This window comes from Ctenocephalides felis, unplaced genomic scaffold (assembly GCF_003426905.1).
Source record: "Ctenocephalides felis isolate EL2017-DRISC unplaced genomic scaffold, ASM342690v1 CF-g0.4_SCAFFOLD_01886, whole genome shotgun sequence".
NCBI lineage: Eukaryota > Metazoa > Arthropoda > Insecta > Siphonaptera > Pulicidae > Ctenocephalides > Ctenocephalides felis.
This window is the reverse complement of record NW_020538040.1, coordinates 33572441-33591372: the sequence shown is the minus strand read 5'-3', so window position 1 is coordinate 33591372 and position 18932 is coordinate 33572441. Positions and strand designations below refer to the sequence as shown.

At 31.2% G+C, this 18932-nt stretch overlaps 1 protein-coding gene and 1 pseudogene across 1 annotated transcript in view; both read left to right on the top strand.

The window, feature by feature from the left end:
• LOC113374863 (dynein heavy chain 3, axonemal-like) overlaps window positions 1-18135 on the top strand; it is a 28205-nt gene extending 10070 nt beyond the window's left edge. The window contains 26 exon segments of the mRNA XM_026614824.1: window positions 4-204; window positions 289-351; window positions 354-420; window positions 487-554; window positions 557-615; window positions 700-881; window positions 1075-1211; window positions 1214-1270; window positions 1540-1701; window positions 9472-9606; window positions 9701-9873; window positions 10013-10180; window positions 10247-10348; window positions 10414-10734; window positions 10790-10926; window positions 11282-11456; window positions 11576-11771; window positions 11943-12161; window positions 12435-12545; window positions 12606-12751; window positions 12828-12882; window positions 12942-13044; window positions 13509-13668; window positions 16579-16764; window positions 16950-17158; window positions 18018-18135. Coding sequence (XP_026470609.1) covers window positions 4-204; window positions 289-351; window positions 354-420; window positions 487-554; window positions 557-615; window positions 700-881; window positions 1075-1211; window positions 1214-1270; window positions 1540-1701; window positions 9472-9606; window positions 9701-9873; window positions 10013-10180; window positions 10247-10348; window positions 10414-10734; window positions 10790-10926; window positions 11282-11456; window positions 11576-11771; window positions 11943-12161; window positions 12435-12545; window positions 12606-12751; window positions 12828-12882; window positions 12942-13044; window positions 13509-13668; window positions 16579-16764; window positions 16950-17158; window positions 18018-18135 — 3710 coding nt within the window.
• A 183-nt stretch (window positions 18136-18318) lies between these two features.
• LOC113374862 overlaps window positions 18319-18932 on the top strand; it is a 10683-nt pseudogene continuing 10069 nt past the window's right edge.

The following is an 18932-nucleotide window of genomic DNA, read 5'->3' as shown; positions in this document are numbered from 1 at the left end:
AAGCTATAAAGGACGATTGCGAATCTGATCTTCAAGATCAATACCAGCTCTTAACGCAGCTTTGGAATCACTTGAATACTCTTACAAAACCTGCTGATATAACAGTGGTTAAATCCATGAAAAATCCTCCAGCAGGTGTTAAACTTGTTATGGAAGCCATTTGTGTAATGAAGGGAGTCAAACCTGAGAAAAAGCCAGAACCAGGTGCCATTATAAATATTTTTTTAAATATCTGTATGTAACATTTTTCTTTGTTGTGAAGAAAATTCTATAAATCGTTTCGAATAGGTACTGGTAAAATGATTGAGGATTATTGGGGACCATCACTAAAAATTTTGAGTGATATGAAATTTTAGAAAGTTTGAAAACTTTTAATAAAGACAATATACCCGAAGCGACAATGAAGCGCATCAGACAAAAGTAAGTACATTATTATATTTAAATTCAATCGTGAATACATTAATTCTATCGTCGTAAACAATCAAGATTCATTCCCGATCGAGATTTTGAACCTGATGTGATAAAGAATATTTCTACCGCTTGTGAAGGATTGTGCAATGGGTGCGAGCTATGGATGTCTATGATCGTGTTATTAAAATTGTAGCACCAAAAAAGGTGAATAGAAAACATCATGGGTCCTTTCATTGAAAAATAGTAGCCATTTTTCGCATAACAACTTTTTTTTTTTGTTATATACAGGCCGCACTGGCTGAGGCAGAAGCTTTGCTGGCTGCGCAAATGGAAGTGTTAACTCAAAAAAGGGCACAATTACAAACTGTAATGGATAAATTGCAAGCTTTGAATGACGAATTTGCAGAGTTTTCCAAGAAGAAAAAAGAATTAGAAGATCAAATTGACATATGCGAAAAGAAATTGGACAGGTTTTTAAATTATTAAATTATTCTTGTTAAATATTAATAATATTGGTTTCCGTAATACATACTGTTGCATTTATCCGTTAAAACATAGCATTCACATTAAAATTATAATTATATCATTTATGTGGAAAAGTATGTGAATATGAGGAGTATATTATCAAATCTAAACAATAGCTGATCTAAATAACAATTTCAGAGCTGAAAAGTTAATTGGTGGCTTAGGGGGCGAAAAAGCGAGATGGAGTAATACAGCAGACACACTAAATAGCTCTCTTGGAAATATAGTTGGAGATGTTTTACTAGCTGCAGGTGCTGTGGCCTACTTTGGACCTTTCCTGTTAATACAAGATCGAGATTGGTTAGGATGTGGAATGATAAATGTTTAAATCTTCGTAAGTTATTGATGAAAATGTTATTGATATTTCGAATGAAATATTACGCATAATTTTGCCGTTATAAATTTATAATATATGGGTTGCCTCTTCTTCAGAAACTCTGAATATTGAAACCAATTTCTTCACTCTCACCAAAAAACAAATTGCACCTTCACCAATGAAAAAGTCGTGTTATTTCTATAATATAAAACATAATTCTATCTCATAAATCTGAGAATGATTGGATCTTGAGGATTAATTAGATTCATATTATTTTTTCTAATTAGGGATTCCCTGCTCTGAAATCTTTACATTATGGAATACCTTAGGCGAAGCAGCTGCTGCTAGAGCCTGGGGATTAGCAGGTCTACCTGTTGATGCATTTTCTATAGACAACGGAATAATTGTTACTCACGCTAAAAGATGGCCTTTGATGATTGATCCACAAGGTATTGAGATGCGATTCAAATTAGATTCAATTTCAAATTAGATCATGCCATATCAAAAATTTGGAGAAAGATAATTGAAATCCAACAATTGTGCATGATACTGTCTAGCTTGTGACTTATCATATTATGTTTAATTTTAACACTTTGTTGACCGGTCACAAGTTAACTCGTGTTCTTATGGCCGAATGTTGCTGATCAAATCACGAATAAACTCGTAACTCGCTTTTTTGTCGCACCGCTGTTGTTTTCTCAATTGGCGACCGTACAATGCAGTTGCCAAAGCGGGTCCCAAATTTTTGGTGTAATATAGAAATAGCCGGTAACAAAGTGTTAATATTGGGTTGGGGAAAAGAAATCCATTATTTTTACGTGAACTTCAAGATTTTATTTAACATGTTTTGCTTTGTCCGATTTAGGTCAAATATCACCATTTTGTTCTATAATTTGTTGCCATTTTAATGGTAGCTTCATTATGCCTCTCTCATAAAAGTCTTGTTGCTTGTTAGCGAAAAACTCCAGCAATTGATTTTCACACTCTTCCCTTGATGCCAATTTCTTATCACTAAAAAAGTTTTGCAATGCAAGAAGCTCCATTAAATGGCAACAATTATAGAACAAAATGGTGCATATTTGACCTAAATCGACAATGCAAAACATGTTAATAAAGTCTGAAGTTCACGTAAAATAATGATTTCTTTTTCCCCACCCAATATGTTTTGCAAGCTAGTTAATTTATCTCATTCTAAGTTTTTCTATATTGTCACGAATCCCTTTTTATTTATTGTGAAACCCTTTTATTTATTATTTATTACCCTTGATTCATGCCCTAATTTACTATTGTTGTTACATTCGCGGTCTTTCTACACCCTTACCGTGACGTCGCGATCCTGTAAGAAACTGATTACTTTAAACTACTAATGAAAAGGCGTTTGTTCGTTACTTAATTAACAAACCTATATTTAAACATAACAATCCCTTAATCTAAAACATTTTTATTCTAACATGCAACTTATTCTAGACTTATCTTTAACCACGGCGCAACCAGTGTCCATCACATGTCCATACATCGGGCCCGATTCACATAAATCACTTAACCATCACCTTTAGGTATTTTCACTAAGTCTACTTTCTGTTTGGGGACAGTCTCCGAACGCTGTCCCCCCATGATGTCCTCTAATCTCACATTCAATACATTTTATTAACACTTTCGTGCGCTGGACCGCACGTTTGTCGACACTGAGGCCACGCCGGCAACTCTCAACCCCGACAACGACTACCTCAAGACTACGACTATTTCTAGACTACTAAATGCAGACAAACTCTCAGCCCTCGACACACTCCTCATCAGGGACATGGTGTTTTTATGCATAGGGAGAGGGGTAGTTGGTGTTATTTTATAACTGTGTGTGGGTCCTCCCCACACATTCGTAACACTACCCCACCTCCTCTAAAGATCGCCCTCGATCTTTCAAAACTCCATCCCTGGTGCCGCACCAGCTTTCTTGCTCCGGAACTTAGGTGGCGCACTCCAATGTCTGCCTGCTCCCCGATAACACATCGATGGCGCATTCCCACTTGTCCGATCTGCTGTTTGCTCTCCTCCCGTAGGCTGACTTTTGCTCAATCCGGCATGTCATCTGCATAGGCGTCGACCCCTAGCACCCTGATACACAATTCGGGTCGCGATGTTTCAGTAATGTAGTTGTACACGCGTTCAATTTTTTCTTGCACTGTTACACAAAATTACTTCACAACAGATTTCAACCAAAAGTAAGATTACATTAACAGTTTAGTGTATTTGTCCAAAAAGTGTCATAACAAACAAAAAAAACATCACTTAGTCCACTTTACTTATTCACTGTTTGTTAAAACTTTGATCTAACCTTATTGCTTTTATTACTACCTACATAAACTACATTCAAATATAATAACAAAATCGATCAAAGTTAATTAAACATATCAAATTTAATGAAAAAAAAAAAATATTCGAACTTATCAAGTATTAAAAATTATCAAACATTATAAAAGTAAATAACATAAAAACACTCAGAAAATGAACATAAACTTATCTACACTTAGCACTTACTTCTATAAAATTTAAAAAAATAACACTATCTCATAATATTTTTATCAACAGCTTTTTAATCTATTCTAACAATAGATTCTAAAACTTAAAATAATGACATTATAACTACAACAAATTTACATTTAACATAACATTTGACTTGAGTAAAACATAAACGCATTTGTTTCTTTATCAACCTAAACCTAGTTACATACTTATTAACGACAATGTTTACTTAACAATGTAAAAACACAAAACACACAAAAAAAGAAAAGCATTGCAAGAGTAAGACTAAGAGCGAGAATAAGAACAATAAAGTCAAATTGAACATAAGTAATTAAAATACTCTACATATTATTTTAAAATTCGGGAATTGCTGACTGTTTTGAATTTGGCGGTCCCATCTCTATTAACGTACAACGCAAACATAAACGTAATTTACTTTTACCCTAGTCTAACTATTTCTATTACTATTAAACCGTGTACAGCAAGTGCGCTTCTCAATATAAAAACAAGAAGTGAGTCGTCGGAATGCTTGTTTCCCCGGTGTTCCTAGGCTCCAAACGGTGCTAGATGCCCATAGCACCTTGCCTATCCAATAAAAGACCTGAAGCAGCATCGCGCCCGCTTATAATTTCAGAAGGAAATTACCATCAGCAATAAAAACCAAACAACACACAACGTCGCGCGACGCTTACTGATGGCGGAAGTTTTTGAGCAGGCATCGGGAGCGGATATCTGCTCAAAAACTCACATTAGCGGCAGTACAATGTGGTAAAAAGTACCGGCTCTAGCGTGAAATCCACAAAATTTCACTAAAATACATATATCATAATCAACAACCAAAGCTTCCAAATGGATAGCGTGATAGCAATCAGCTTGTATGTGATGTATCACGCTTCAACGGTCTCACTCAGAGCACCAGAACCCTCGCTGGGGGTGCTCCCACAGCCCAAATCCATATCCCCATGCTGTGAGATCAAAATCAATCCATCAATAATCCATAACAACAACAAACACCAGCCCGGGCGATCTTTCCCCAAAACCGTAAAACCCCAAATTTTCCCAAAAATCGCAAAACCCAATTCTATCCTCAATTTACTTTTTCTAAACACCCCGAGTATAATCCACATACATTATATCAAACACAAAACAACAATCATTAAAATTTACATTCACTCAAATCTTGCATTAAAATCTAAAACATTTTCATTTAAAACGAGGGAAAAATCAAGATACACTTATCTCTTATACTTAGCTGGCCAGCTGACATTCATAAAAATATGCATACTCACACACAATTTCTCAATTCCCGACTGAACTAAACAACCACTTTCACAATCAAATCAAAATATTCATCTATTAAAGTTAATAATCATCTATTAACCCCAATTTTCTCTTTTCGCGTCGTATTCTCTCATACGCGAATTATTTCCTTTAATTCCTTGAATCCCTCACAAGGACATCTTTTTTTTTTCTCAACATCTTTTTCCCCAATATCATTTTATCCCAACATTATTCTCAACGGTTATAAAGTATCGCCCAGTGCTCTCTGAGTGATGGAAAAGAAACACCAAAGTACAAACCAACGTCTCTACACTTGCTGTTAAACCGCCCTATTCTATCTCTATCTTCTAATTATTCATAACATTCTTTACCCAAATCCTATTCGTATTTTCTTCTCATTTTTTTTTCATTTTAAGCGTACTCCTTTTATGACACTATTTCAAAATCTAATTATTATATATTTTCTATTTATAACTGCATTTACCTATCTCTATCAACCAATATTCTTAATATAATTCGTCTGATCGCGCCTGCATGCAAAATCAAATATAATTTTTTTTTCTAATGAATACTTAAACCAATTTATAAATGTTATTTTTTCCTAAGATTAATTTACTTAAACGAAGAAAACTTAATAAATAAATATAAAGAAACAACAAAATAAAATCATACGCATTGTTATTTAAATATTAAAGCAAATATTTAAATTAACAAATATCAAATTATTCAAAGTACTTAATCTATGAGCTATTCTGTAACTTGCCCTTTTTTCCACTTTATTTTGTAATCCATCTTGCTCATACAATTTGCTACCTATGCATTTACTACCTTCTTTTTGACCTATATATTCTTACTATTCTTACTCTATTCTATATATTACTATTCTTACTCTATTATGGGGTGTACATTAATTGTATAAAGAGAAAAAAAAACAAACAGTCTATAAATAAGTAATTATTTTATATAATAAATCTCGTGAAAAACAAAAAGCAACAGGAGTAATAAATAACAATTATATCAAAACTAATCTTACAGTTATTATAAAACATTTGTAAACCGAATCGAGCATTGAACAAAAAAAAAAAACAATAGTATACAATCTAACTATTTGATCTATGTGTTAGTTATACGGTAACTCGCCATTATTGTTTTTCATCTACTTTCTCCTACTTTTGCCTATCTTTTTCGTAAATCCTAGCGACTTATGCATTCTTCCTTTTCGCTTATTAGGCTTTTTTTGCATTTCTATACCTCCCTCTAGTCCTACTTGCATTCTATTTGTCCCTTTGTCGCATTGCATTCGTCTTCCCTTACGTGTTGTACACGCCCCTTTTGCCGAATAATAGTTCCGTCTCACATGGACGGACGCGCTCGCAAATTTATCTAACTAAGTATTACTACGTATCTATTAATTATCTCCTATTTACGATTATGATCTTACTGAATTATTATTATCCTTAATCCTTTATTCCTATCTATCTTATCTATATTTGACTAAACATGTGACTGCCGTCTTGTTGCGCTAATGGAATAATTGCAAAATAACATAACCGGTTGAATGAAAGGGACGAGAAACCTATGATTTTTTAACTGAAGACAATAAAATTTATTCGACGTTTCCTTTATCCATCTTTTCTACCGCGAAAACTAAATATCAATCATTAAGTACTAAACACAAACAATTCAACAATAATTCAAAAAAAATTAATAATAAAAACAGCATCAAAATTTTTTTTAACAGTAACACCATAAAAAAAAACTATCAAATATAAAAATTAAATTTCTAATCCCATTTCACTATTGGCAGTATGAGCCGTATCGACCTTGATGTCAGTGGGCTCGACTGATTACAATTAGATCGGGGTGACTAAGTCCGCTCTAATTGAAAATCACCAAAGACATCCTGATCAATTCAAATGCATATCGAAAATCGGTGTCACCAAGAGCTTTCGCACTGAATTATATACAAGCTATCCAGGCGGTGGTGATCGACCTAACAAAAATTTGCCACAATTCAAATCCCTGTAAGCCGTTGTTTTCGACGCATTCCCAAACAAAATATTCGGCACCTCATATGCACGGAGGCGAATAACTCCGCAATTCTCAAAACTGCTCTAAATTTTGAGATAAAACAAATCATAATAAAAATACTCTAACGCAATAGCGCAAACAAAACTAAACTGAAAAAGAAATTCGCTCGTATTTTACAAACAGCCACATGTATTCGAAAATGATTGTAAATCCCTGACTCAACAAAAAATATATATACACATATATATATATACAAAGACATCTTCCCTAATTTTAAAATATTTTTTTACACTACACTTAAAGCTATCTACGCAACTCAAAAATCTAGTACTTAAACCAAGAAAAAAAAAGCTTTTAGCCTGGCGTTGACATATAGGGTCCATAAGATCGCAACACGAGAACGATGTCTGGACATTTTCGAACTCACATATACTAGCCACCCGCGTTGTGGCGCCTTAAAAACGTAGGGATGAAATGTTTACACAAAAAAAAAGAGACATAAATATTATCTTGCTGCGTTACTTAAATGTCTATGATTTGAAATCGAATTCTAAGAGAAAAGGACTTCAACGATATCTTACCCTTGCAATATGATATTTTAAAATAACTTTCTTTAAAATATTTACGACTATATATACAAAAAAAAAATAAACTCTACTCACAAGAACGATTTCCATGAAACAACACTTAACTGTATAACATAACTTAATGTATCTGGCAATCATCATAAATTTTATATAAAAAAAAAAACAAATTATTTTATGTATTGGTGTTTATGAAAATGATTATGAATAACACAATACACTAAACAATTTCAATAATGTTCGTATTAAACAAAAATTCTAAATCTGTATAGAACAATATTTTTCTATACACTAATTATAATAATTTCGAATTTAAAATTTATATTCTAATAATCTTAATTTAAAATGATGGTAATTATAATTAACCTAGGAAACACGTATCTAATAGTACACGAACAAAAGCCTTTCCCAAAAAATCGAAATAAAACAAACCGCGCGACTGAACAAAAAGAAACATTAACGAACAAAAATACAAATACAATAAATAGATTCAGCATTTCAAAATTATTATAAAACAACCTTTAAATTTTACGAATTAAATAGATTTTCAAAATCAAAATTCTAACAATTACTTGAACTACTTGATTATTCGTTTTTGCGCCAACCAATTTCGCAAATTACGTTTACATTAACCCCAACATACATAGAAAACCCCTTTGATCACACAACAACATTTCAATTTATATATACCGCTAAACATTATTTCAAATTGCACTATGTTTTCATAATTTTAAGTGTTCCAACAATCTTCTGTACACTCAACTATGATAACCAAGAGTTCAACAAATTTCATAAATATCAATTTAATAATAACGCGTAATCAAGAAATGCCGAATCTTCGCGAAAAAACAAATCGAAACCCGAAGAAATTGATCAATAACAAATAACAAAAAAAATAAAACGAGGAAACTGTAAACTTACACGCAAGGAAAAATAACCGCGAATGAACCAACAATAAAATTGTTTTACCGAGATCGTAATAATGCCGTCGATGGTGGATCAAATGATTACCAAAACAAATTAATACTTTTTAATCATTTGATCGTTAAACCAACGAAAAGCATACCCGGCGCTAGTCCACCATTTTGTCACGAATCCCTTTTTATTTATTGTGAAACCCTTTTATTTATTATTTATTACCCTTGATTCATGCCCTAATTTACTATGGTTGTTACATTCGCGGTCTTTCTACACCCTTACCGTGACGTCGCGATCCTGTAAGAAACTGATTACTTTAAAACTACTAATGAAAAGGCGTTTGTTCGTTACTTAATTAACAAACCTATATTTAAACATAACAATCCCTTAATCTAAACATTTCTTATTCTAACATGCAACTTATTCTAGACTTATCTTTAACCACGGCGCAACCAGTGTCCATCACATGTCCATACATCGGGCCCGATTCACATAAATCACTTAACCATCACCTTTAGGTATTTTCACTAAGTCTACTTTCTGTTTGGGGACAGTCTCCGAACGCTGTCCCCCCATGATGTCCTCTAATCTCACATTCAATACATTTTATTAACACTTTCGTGCGCTGGACCGCACGTTTGTCGACACTGAGGCCACGCCGGCAACTCTCAACCCCGACAACGACTACCTCAAGACTACGACTATTTCTAGACTACTAAAAATGCAGACAACTCTCAGCCCTCGACACACTCCTCATCAGGGACATGGTGTTTTTATGCATATAGGGAGAGGGGTAGTTGTGTGTTATTTTATAACTGTGTGTGGGTGCTTCCCCACACATTCGTAACAATATTATTTTTAATATTATATTTTCCATTCACCTAGGTCAAGCAAATAAATGGGTTAAGAATATGGAGAAGGATAACTTTCTGCGTGTCATTAAATTAACAGACTCAAATTATATGAGAGTAGTAGAAAACTCGATTATACTGGGTCAACCTGTTCTACTTGAAAATATAGGTAAACGTTATTATTCTAATGAATGTGATGATTGTGATATATAAAATATTTTAATTTTCACGTATCTTTCATTATTTTCAACTCTTTTCAACAGGGGAGGAAATAGACGCTGCCTTGAGTCCAGTTTTAGAACGAGCAGTATTTGTTCTGCGCGGCCAAACAATGTTAAAGCTGGGTGATCAAGTTATTGAATATAACAGCGCATTCAAATTTTATATCACAACAAATTTAAGAAATCCTCATTATTTACCCGAAACACAAGTCATGGTATACACCCATTCTTAAACCTATGGCCTCCTTCTTTAAAATATATCTTTATTTCATCCTTCAAACTTTTTATATTTATTTATTCATTGTTATTATATATTTTGCAAGAAATCTTTAGCCAAACTATAAAATATTCTAGGTCACTCTACTGAATTTTATGATAACTCAACAAGGCCTACAAGATCAATTACTAGGCACAGTCGTCGCTAGAGAAAGGCCAGATTTGCAAGCAAAGAAAACTCAGCTAGTTATCGAATCAGTTCAAAATAAAGATATGCTACAAAATATTGAGGAACAGATTTTAAAGGTTTTTGATTTACTCTAAATTTTTGTTACGTTTAATAACGTGATTCAAAATAAATTGATTATTTAGGTGTTGTCTACGTCTCAAGGCAATATTTTAGAAGATGAAACAGCAATTAAAATTTTATCATCTAGTAAAATATTATCTGAAGAAATTCAAGCAAAACAAGAGGTTTGAATTCTTTAAATTAATTTTTCTGGTAAATATAAATAAACTATGCAACATATCTATTATAGATCGCAGCAGTTACTGAAAAAGAAATAGATTATGCTCGAAATCAATACACATCCGTATCAACCCATTCTGCAAATCTATTTTTTTGCCTGACAGAGTTGGCAAACATTGATCCAATGTACCAATATTCTTTAACATGGTTCTTACATTTATTCAATCAAGCTATCACAAACTCGGAAGAAAGTTCAGTTTTAGAATTACGTTTGAGTTACCTGAATAACTACTTTACAATGAGTATATACCGAAATGTCTGCAGAAGTTTATTTGAAAAAGATAAACTAACGTTTTCTTTTGTGCTGTGCGTTGGCATTATGCGATCTAAGGTAAATTAAATTTAATTAAAAAATATTGCAATATTTTTAAATTATGTAATTTCAGAATTTAGTGGAAGAAGATTTATGGGCATTTCTACTCACAGGCGGAGTTGCCTTGGATAATCCATATCCAAATCCTGCCCCAGAGTGGTTAACTGAAAGAGCCTGGTCAGAAATTGTCCGCTCCACGCCTTTAACTCAGTAATTGTTTTATATCTATTATGGTTATGAAAGATTTGACCAAGTCGTTTACAAATTAACTAAAGAACTAATATTTCTACAAGAATGATATTATGCCATGTTATAAAATTTAGAATATGTACTGTGGTTTGCGCGGTATAGCAGGCGCTGTCAATAATTCGGTTTGATTATTTAAAAGCATAAGTAAAACCAAGAGTGAGAGTTTTTAAATAAGTTCTATTGGCATGTAAAGCAGATAAATTATTCATTCTCTTCATTGAAGGCCAAAAGTTTCTATCTCAAATAATATTAATGACATTAACTATATTGTGAAAATTTTTGTAAGCTAACGTTAATGTATTTTATTTCATCACAGTTTAGGCGCATATCGAAATAGCGTTGCTACAAATGTGAAAGCTTGGTACCAATATTACAATTTATCAAATCCTCATGAGGTACAATTTCCTGCACCTATGCACGATCTTCCAGGATTGGCTAGGCTGGTGGCTCTAAGATGTATCAGGCCTGATAAAATTGTACCAGCAGTACAGGTAAAGATTTCTACAGATAACCTTATTCCCAAAAAGCTATTTATGTCAAAATTAGTTTTGATATTTTTCGCATAAATAATTAAACTTTATAATAAATGACACAAAAAATTGTTTTAAAGAATTTTATAGTGGAGTATATGGGAAGATCATTCGTCGAACCTCCGGTATTTGATTTAGTTTCTTCATACCACGACAGTAGTCCGAGTACTCCTTTATTGTTTGTGTTGAGTCCAGGATCAGACCCAATGGCCGGGCTGATGAAATTTGCTTTAGACATGGGAATCGAAGGGGAAGCTTTGCAGACAATTTCATTAGGTAAACTTTTAGTCATGCTATTCCACCAATAAATGATTGAAATTATAATAATATCTAGTTATATTAATATAATTCAAAAAAAAATCTTTTGCTTCATCCCTATTACTTATATCAGTAATATAATACAGTTATAGTTGCTAACGTACATATTTAAACTATTTTTGATTTCAGGACAAGGGCAAGGGCCAATAGCATATTCCATGATAACAAAGGGTTTATCTGAAGGCCATTGGGTAGTTTTGCAAAATTGCCATTTAGCAGAAAGTTGGATGAGAGATTTGGAACGAATTTGCGCTGATGTTGTCGTACCAGAGGCAGCCCATCCGAGATTTAGGCTGTGGTTAACATCTTACCCAAGCAAAGCATTTCCAGTTTCCATATTACAGAATGGTAATAAATTGAAATTAATTCTGACTTCTGAATTGAAGTAAATGAAATTTTAAAGAATGAATAGAAATGAATTTTGCTTTAAAGAACATATTTTTCATCTTTAATATCAAATATTTTGAATAAACTAAATTCTTCCAAATATAGGAAAAGTAGCTAACTAAACTATTTATTTAATTAGTCAAGTTGGTTACAAAAATCGTGAATTGTTAAATTAAATTTCATTATAGTAATAAATTATGATTATGGAAATACTGATTTAGTTCGAAATTTTAGGCGTTAAAATGACAAATGAAGCGCCGAAAGGATTGAGACTAAATATGTTAAGGTCTTACACAACTGATCCTCTATCTAACGAGAACGTTTTTCAACAACTGTCCATTGGTAATCCATTTTTTATTCTTCATAATATCCTCCATCTATAAAATGTATGTCTACTTAATTTACAGATAAGTCCTTGGCAAAGATTATTATTCGGTTTGGTGTTTTTTCATGCTATGATTCAAGAACGAAGGCAATATGGTCCACTAGGATGGAATATTCCTTACGAATTTAACGAGAGCGATTTGAGGATATGCGTTATGCAATTACAGGTAAGCTTGTAATGAAATATTGTCAAAATCGGAAATATTGCATTTTTTCTTCATATTTTACAACTATTGTTTCTAGATGTTTTTAACAGATTATGGAGATGTTCCTTTCGATGCTCTTCTTTATTTAACAGGTAACATTTGCAATAATAAATTTATTTATTCACAATCACGTATTATCAATTAATTTTAGGAGAGTGTAATTACGGTGGCAGAGTTACAGATGATAAAGACAGAAGACTTTTAAACTCCTTGCTAGACATTGTCTATTGTCCAGATACAGTAAATAATCCCAAGTAATTTATTTGACACTAATATCTTTAATTTATATGACTATACATATATAAGGGGGCGTCGAAAATATATGAAATAATCACGTGAGGGGAGGTTTATAATAATTATGAAATATCAAAAATTTTACTATTTTTTCTCGTAACTAAAAATACACGTGATGTTTGGTGGGGGATGGGGTAATTTTGAATATCACCACGTATCACCAACAAGGAGGGGAGGTCCAATCCTTAAAAAATTAATCACGTGATTAATGGACGACCCCTAATATATAAAATATATATGATTACAAGCTTATATTATAATTGAGACAAAATACTGAATAATCAATATACAATAACAAAGCTATTGAAAATTCAACAAAAAATGTGTAGTTATTTGGAGTAGTTGCCTTTAAATCTATTTTTAATTTCAATATTATTGGAAATATTTATTAAACTAAATATAACATATTTCTTTGTTAATATAGGTATACATTTTCTCCGAGTGGGATATATAAAGTTCCAGATGATACGACAAGACAAGGATGCATTGAATATATAAAATCTTTGCCTTTAACACCTCATCCTGAAGTATTCGGTTTACATGAAAATGCTGATATTACCAAAAACAACCAGGAAACTGCCGGGGTAATTTTTATATTAATATATTAAAGGATTCACAGTAATAAACTAAAGTTTTTTAAGATTTGTTAGAGATATCCAAATCTCTTAATATTTTTTTAAAGTTTCATCTCATGTTTTACTTATCACAGATATTTAATATTTGCCCATTTCAATGATGATAATTGATTTTTCAAGTATCGAAATATACCTTTGAAATTTTCTGAATAATAGTTAGAAATTAAATAATTAGAAGTGTTTACCTATTCGAAAACAATGAAAACTTCTTATATCCCTTAATATGGAAATAGAATTCAAAAATTGATTAAGGTAGGACTTTCAGTAATTATACTATTTTCTAAACCAAATGAACTACACCACAATAAATAACACGTATCTAATAAACAACTATCGAACTATGTTCAGTAAAAATCGCAGCTAATTTATTATTTTAGAAATATGTTTTCTTAGTATTCGCTTAAAATTTTCCATCTGTCTTTTTTTACCCCATAGGCTAGGTAAAAAGGGACAGCCATCGAAAGAAAAGCTACAAATACGTTTTTAATTTTAAAGGAATTTTGCCAATGCAAGTTAAAAAATATATGAACATTTAAAACTTTACTTCACTTTATGAACATTACTCTTTTATGAATTTTCAAACATTGCCATTTAATTCCTGATAGCGACGTCGTAAGAATCAAAAATTTTCATACTTTACTTATTTTTGAGATAATGGTGATGGATCCGCGGACCTTTAAGCACCGCTCTACCCTATTAATCTTCATTAGTTTTTTCAAAAGTAACCAAAAACTATTGGTGTGTGGCATCGTGCCTTAAGGAAAATTACTGGAACTTCCCGTACCGCAACGAAATGTTTGAGGAATATTAAATGTTTATTAAACAGATTATTATAAATTCTGTAATATCGTCAAATATTTATAAGAATTATATAAACTAAATTACAAAGTTAAAATTATTCACTTAAAGTATATAAGTGAGCTTTAGAACTTTAACCAGAATTAAAACTGAAATCTGAATTATTCTCGATATTCAAAAAAAAAACGGATATATATTTCTCTCAAAAACTGCAATTTTTTGCACATTTAGCTCTGTATCTTCTAAATGGGTGGACCTGCCTTTGCCAAAAACTAATCACCACTTCTGCCAATAATAACAAATTGATTGTTTTTTAGATGATTTAAATCGGATGCTCCGTTCTCTCAAAAACTTGATTTCCATTTTCTGCACTCTTTGCTCCATAACTCCGAAACGGCAAGACCTGCCTTTGCCGAATGTTTTTTAAACCATTCAAATCGGTTGATCCGTGCGCCCGAAAACGTGAACAAAAAAAATGCGGACACACAAAACACACACCCACACATCCATTTTTTCTGAAGAATGCTAAAATGTTCAGAAACCTCTGAAACGTGAAGATATGCAAAAATTTTCATTTTCGATTTTTGGCCCATTACTATAACTACCCTACGGGAAGTTAATTATGTGCTTTTATATTCAATAAATTTTTGAATATCGCCAAGGCGGAAATGAGGGTCCAAAAACCTTAAAAATCGATCACGTGATTAATGGGCGGTCCCTTGATTATGAATATTTCTACTTTATCTCAAAAATTAGATATATCTATTCCTTATATCTACATATTCTTTGCAATTTTGCTAATTATTACGTTTTTTGCTTAATTTTAGTTATAAGAGCAACAAATGTAAATTATTATCAATACCACAATATTCTCGTATAAGTCTTAATTAGACATTTTTACATTGAGCTGAGCATTGATACGATTTTTTGAAGACACTTTTCTTAACTTTGATTTAAAAACATGTACTTAGTTAGCATCCAAACTTATTGTTGTATTATCAATTCATGTGCATGGATTTTTTTAATCAACATTATTAGTGCTGAAATAATAGTTTTCTTTTAGCATAAATGAAATGTCTGAAATTGTTGAGTGCTTTAGTCATTCCACTAATGCTAAAAGAAAACTATTATTCTTATAATATAAGTGCTCAATAATACAAAGGGATCCCTTTGTTCAAATCAAAATAACAAACACATCTGTCTTTAAGTTGTAAATTTGACATTTTGTGATTGCTTTTGAATAAATACAAGTCCAACATTGTACTGCCGTTCAATGACTATCACAAATAAGACAAGAATTCAAATATTAAGATTCTGTTTGGAATTTGAATGAATAAGTTCACTTGTATTCGTTAATAATTCATTTTTCGAATAAATTATGGCAACGGACTCCGCTCTTGAGTACGTCCATTGTCAGCCATAATTCATTTAAAAAAATAATGAAAATAAAATGTCTTACCTTTAAAGCCCTTTGAGAAATCAATTCCTTCTCCTGGTATCATTTGTTTTGGACCAATTTTGGATCTTTTCAATCGGTTTCAAAAATGTACAGTAATTTCAAAAGTTCATCCCAACGAAGATTTCACTAGATAATAGATAATAAATTATCCTATATATGTAATGTTGGATTTGTTTTGTTTCCACTGAATGATGGCGCGAATCTAACGTCAAAACGTAAAGAATAAATAAATACCCAATCACTTGTTAAAAATAATCACTATTATTCTTATTTGATTCTGATTGTTGTTATTTCATATTGCATATCATATTTTTTATTATTTTTATCACAAATAGCACTAAATTAAAAAATAAATATTAATAAACATTTTTTTAAATGTACACATATCACAAACGATTAGACCAATTGAACTGAACATAACCTCAACTCTAGACAATATTAAATGACAGGTTGTGTTGAATCTTGAAATGGTTTTTGATTAACAATATTTATTATTAAATGATGCAACTGCTCATAGTAAAAATGCATCAATGTACGTATAATTAAATTTTGACTTTTTTATTTAATTTATAAACTTGTTAAAAATATACAAATATATTTAGCTTCTCAAAGGAGTTCTTCTTACTCAAACGCAATTAACGGCGGGAGGAGGTGCTGGCGAAGGCCTATCAGTTGCAGATTTAGCGAAGGATATTCTAAATCGATTACCACCTGACTATGATGTTGAAGCAGTTTCTGAAAAATATCCTGTTATGTACTCAAACTCAATGAATACAGTTCTACGTCAGGTAATTAAAATAGCAATTTTTTTATCGTATTATTAACTCATAAGCATTCTGAACTCATAAATAAACTATAGCATATTTTAAAAATATTTGTATTATTTAGGATGAAACTTGATTTTGACTGGACATTCATGAAACTGAAAATATTCTTCAATATGCTGTTGTTTATTTAATTATTTATATTTTAGGAGTTGATAAGATTTAATCGATTGATAGTTGTGATTCGACAAACATTAATTGATGTTGGGAAAGCTGTTAAAGGACTTTTAGCTATGGTTGGTGAATTAGAGGAAGTTCACGGATCTTTGTTAACAGGACGAGTGCCAAAAACGTGGGCTTCTAAATCTTATCCCTCACTTAAACCTCTAGGTGGCTATATTAATGATTTACTGATAAGGTGACTATGTTTATAAATATGTTTATAAATAAGCAAGCAGGTTGTTAGAAAAATGTGTGTTTTAGACATATAATAGATTATCTAACTCATTGTTTCAAATATTTTAATTGAGTATTTTATTTTATTAAAAGAAACTAATCTATTATCTTTTATATATGCATTTAATAATTATTGTAAATATAAAACATTGAGAATTATCTTCTTTGTCAAGCAGTAGTAAAATAGGAATGTAGGAATATGAAGGCTGCAGTAGAAATTTGCTAGATATATATATATATATATATATATATATATATATATACACCTAAGTCTGTTTTTACACGGAGATTGGTTCCAGAAAAAAACGTGTAAAAAAGAAAACGTGTAAAAAAAGACATTGATCTTATACAAAATGGGTGATTTGTTCCTAATCTCTAAAATCTATTAAAATTAGTGAAAAACAAGAATTTTTAGGGTATTCCCCTAAATTAGTACTATTCACATTTGCTTTGACCAGTAAAAATTGTTTGTACGCGCTAAAGGGGTATTCACTTAAATCTTTAAGCTAGTGTTCGCAAACTATCGATACTATCGATGGTTTCAGACTTTTTTCTTTCATAAATACTTTTTTGTGATATGAACATACTTCGCAATAATTAAATTTGACAAAAAAATTTAAGTACATAAAATTTCAAATCGTGCTAATGGATAAAATCGTGTAAAAAATTAAAAATATTCAATTTTCAAACCGTGTTATTTCAAAACCGTGTACAAAAAGACCGTGTAAAAACAGACTTAGGTGTGTATATATATTATATATATATATATATATATATATATATATATATAAACTTCTACAACATTTATTTGTAATTTTCAGGCTAAAGTTTCTTCAGAACTGGATAGATGAAGGACCTCCTAACGTCTTTTGGTTATCAGGATTTTTCTTCACTCAATCATTTTTAACGGGCGTTTTTGCAAAACTATTCGCGTGGTAATAAGTTGCCATTGATCTGGTTGGACTTGATTTTGACGTAACAGAATATGAAACTGAATGTAAGGAAGAACCGGCAGTTGGTGTTCTAATTAATGTAAGAAGTGTTACAAACAATACTTTAATAAATAATAAGTAATATGATTAGGTTTCAATGAACCTACAAATAAATTGAATTTTTTATAACATGCAGCAAGGACAATTAAAAGAAATACATAGTGTTTATTATGACGTAAGTTACAGATAATAAAAATCAAATATTTTGCATGGATACAGTATGACTAAATTGCTACTTTTCTAAATATTGCTAGTTATTGAAATGCAAGCATTTATAAGTTTAACATATTCATTTTACTATATATAAATATTATAGGGTTTGTTTATGGAGGGAGCAAGATGGGACAGAAAACGAAAAATGCTTGGAGAATCTTTGCCAAAAATATTGTTTGATGTTATTCCTATAATGTGGTGCAAGCCTGGAGTTAAAGGGAAAAAAAGTAATATCGTTGATTATATAATGATTATGGAATTTAAAATAAAATTGATCTTTTGGTAATATTTATAATAATATATAAATTTCATTTTATTATTAGATATTTAATTAAATCTTACATTGTTTAAAAATGTATTAAGTGAGAAATTTTGTATTATTATTATTATTATTATTATTATTATATTAATAATACTGAATATATTTTTAGCTGCTAATGTCTACAATTGTCCTGTTTATAAAACAAGTGAAAGAAGAGGATTCTTTCTACAACTGGTCACTCAACTAATTTTGTAATGTTTACTGATTTT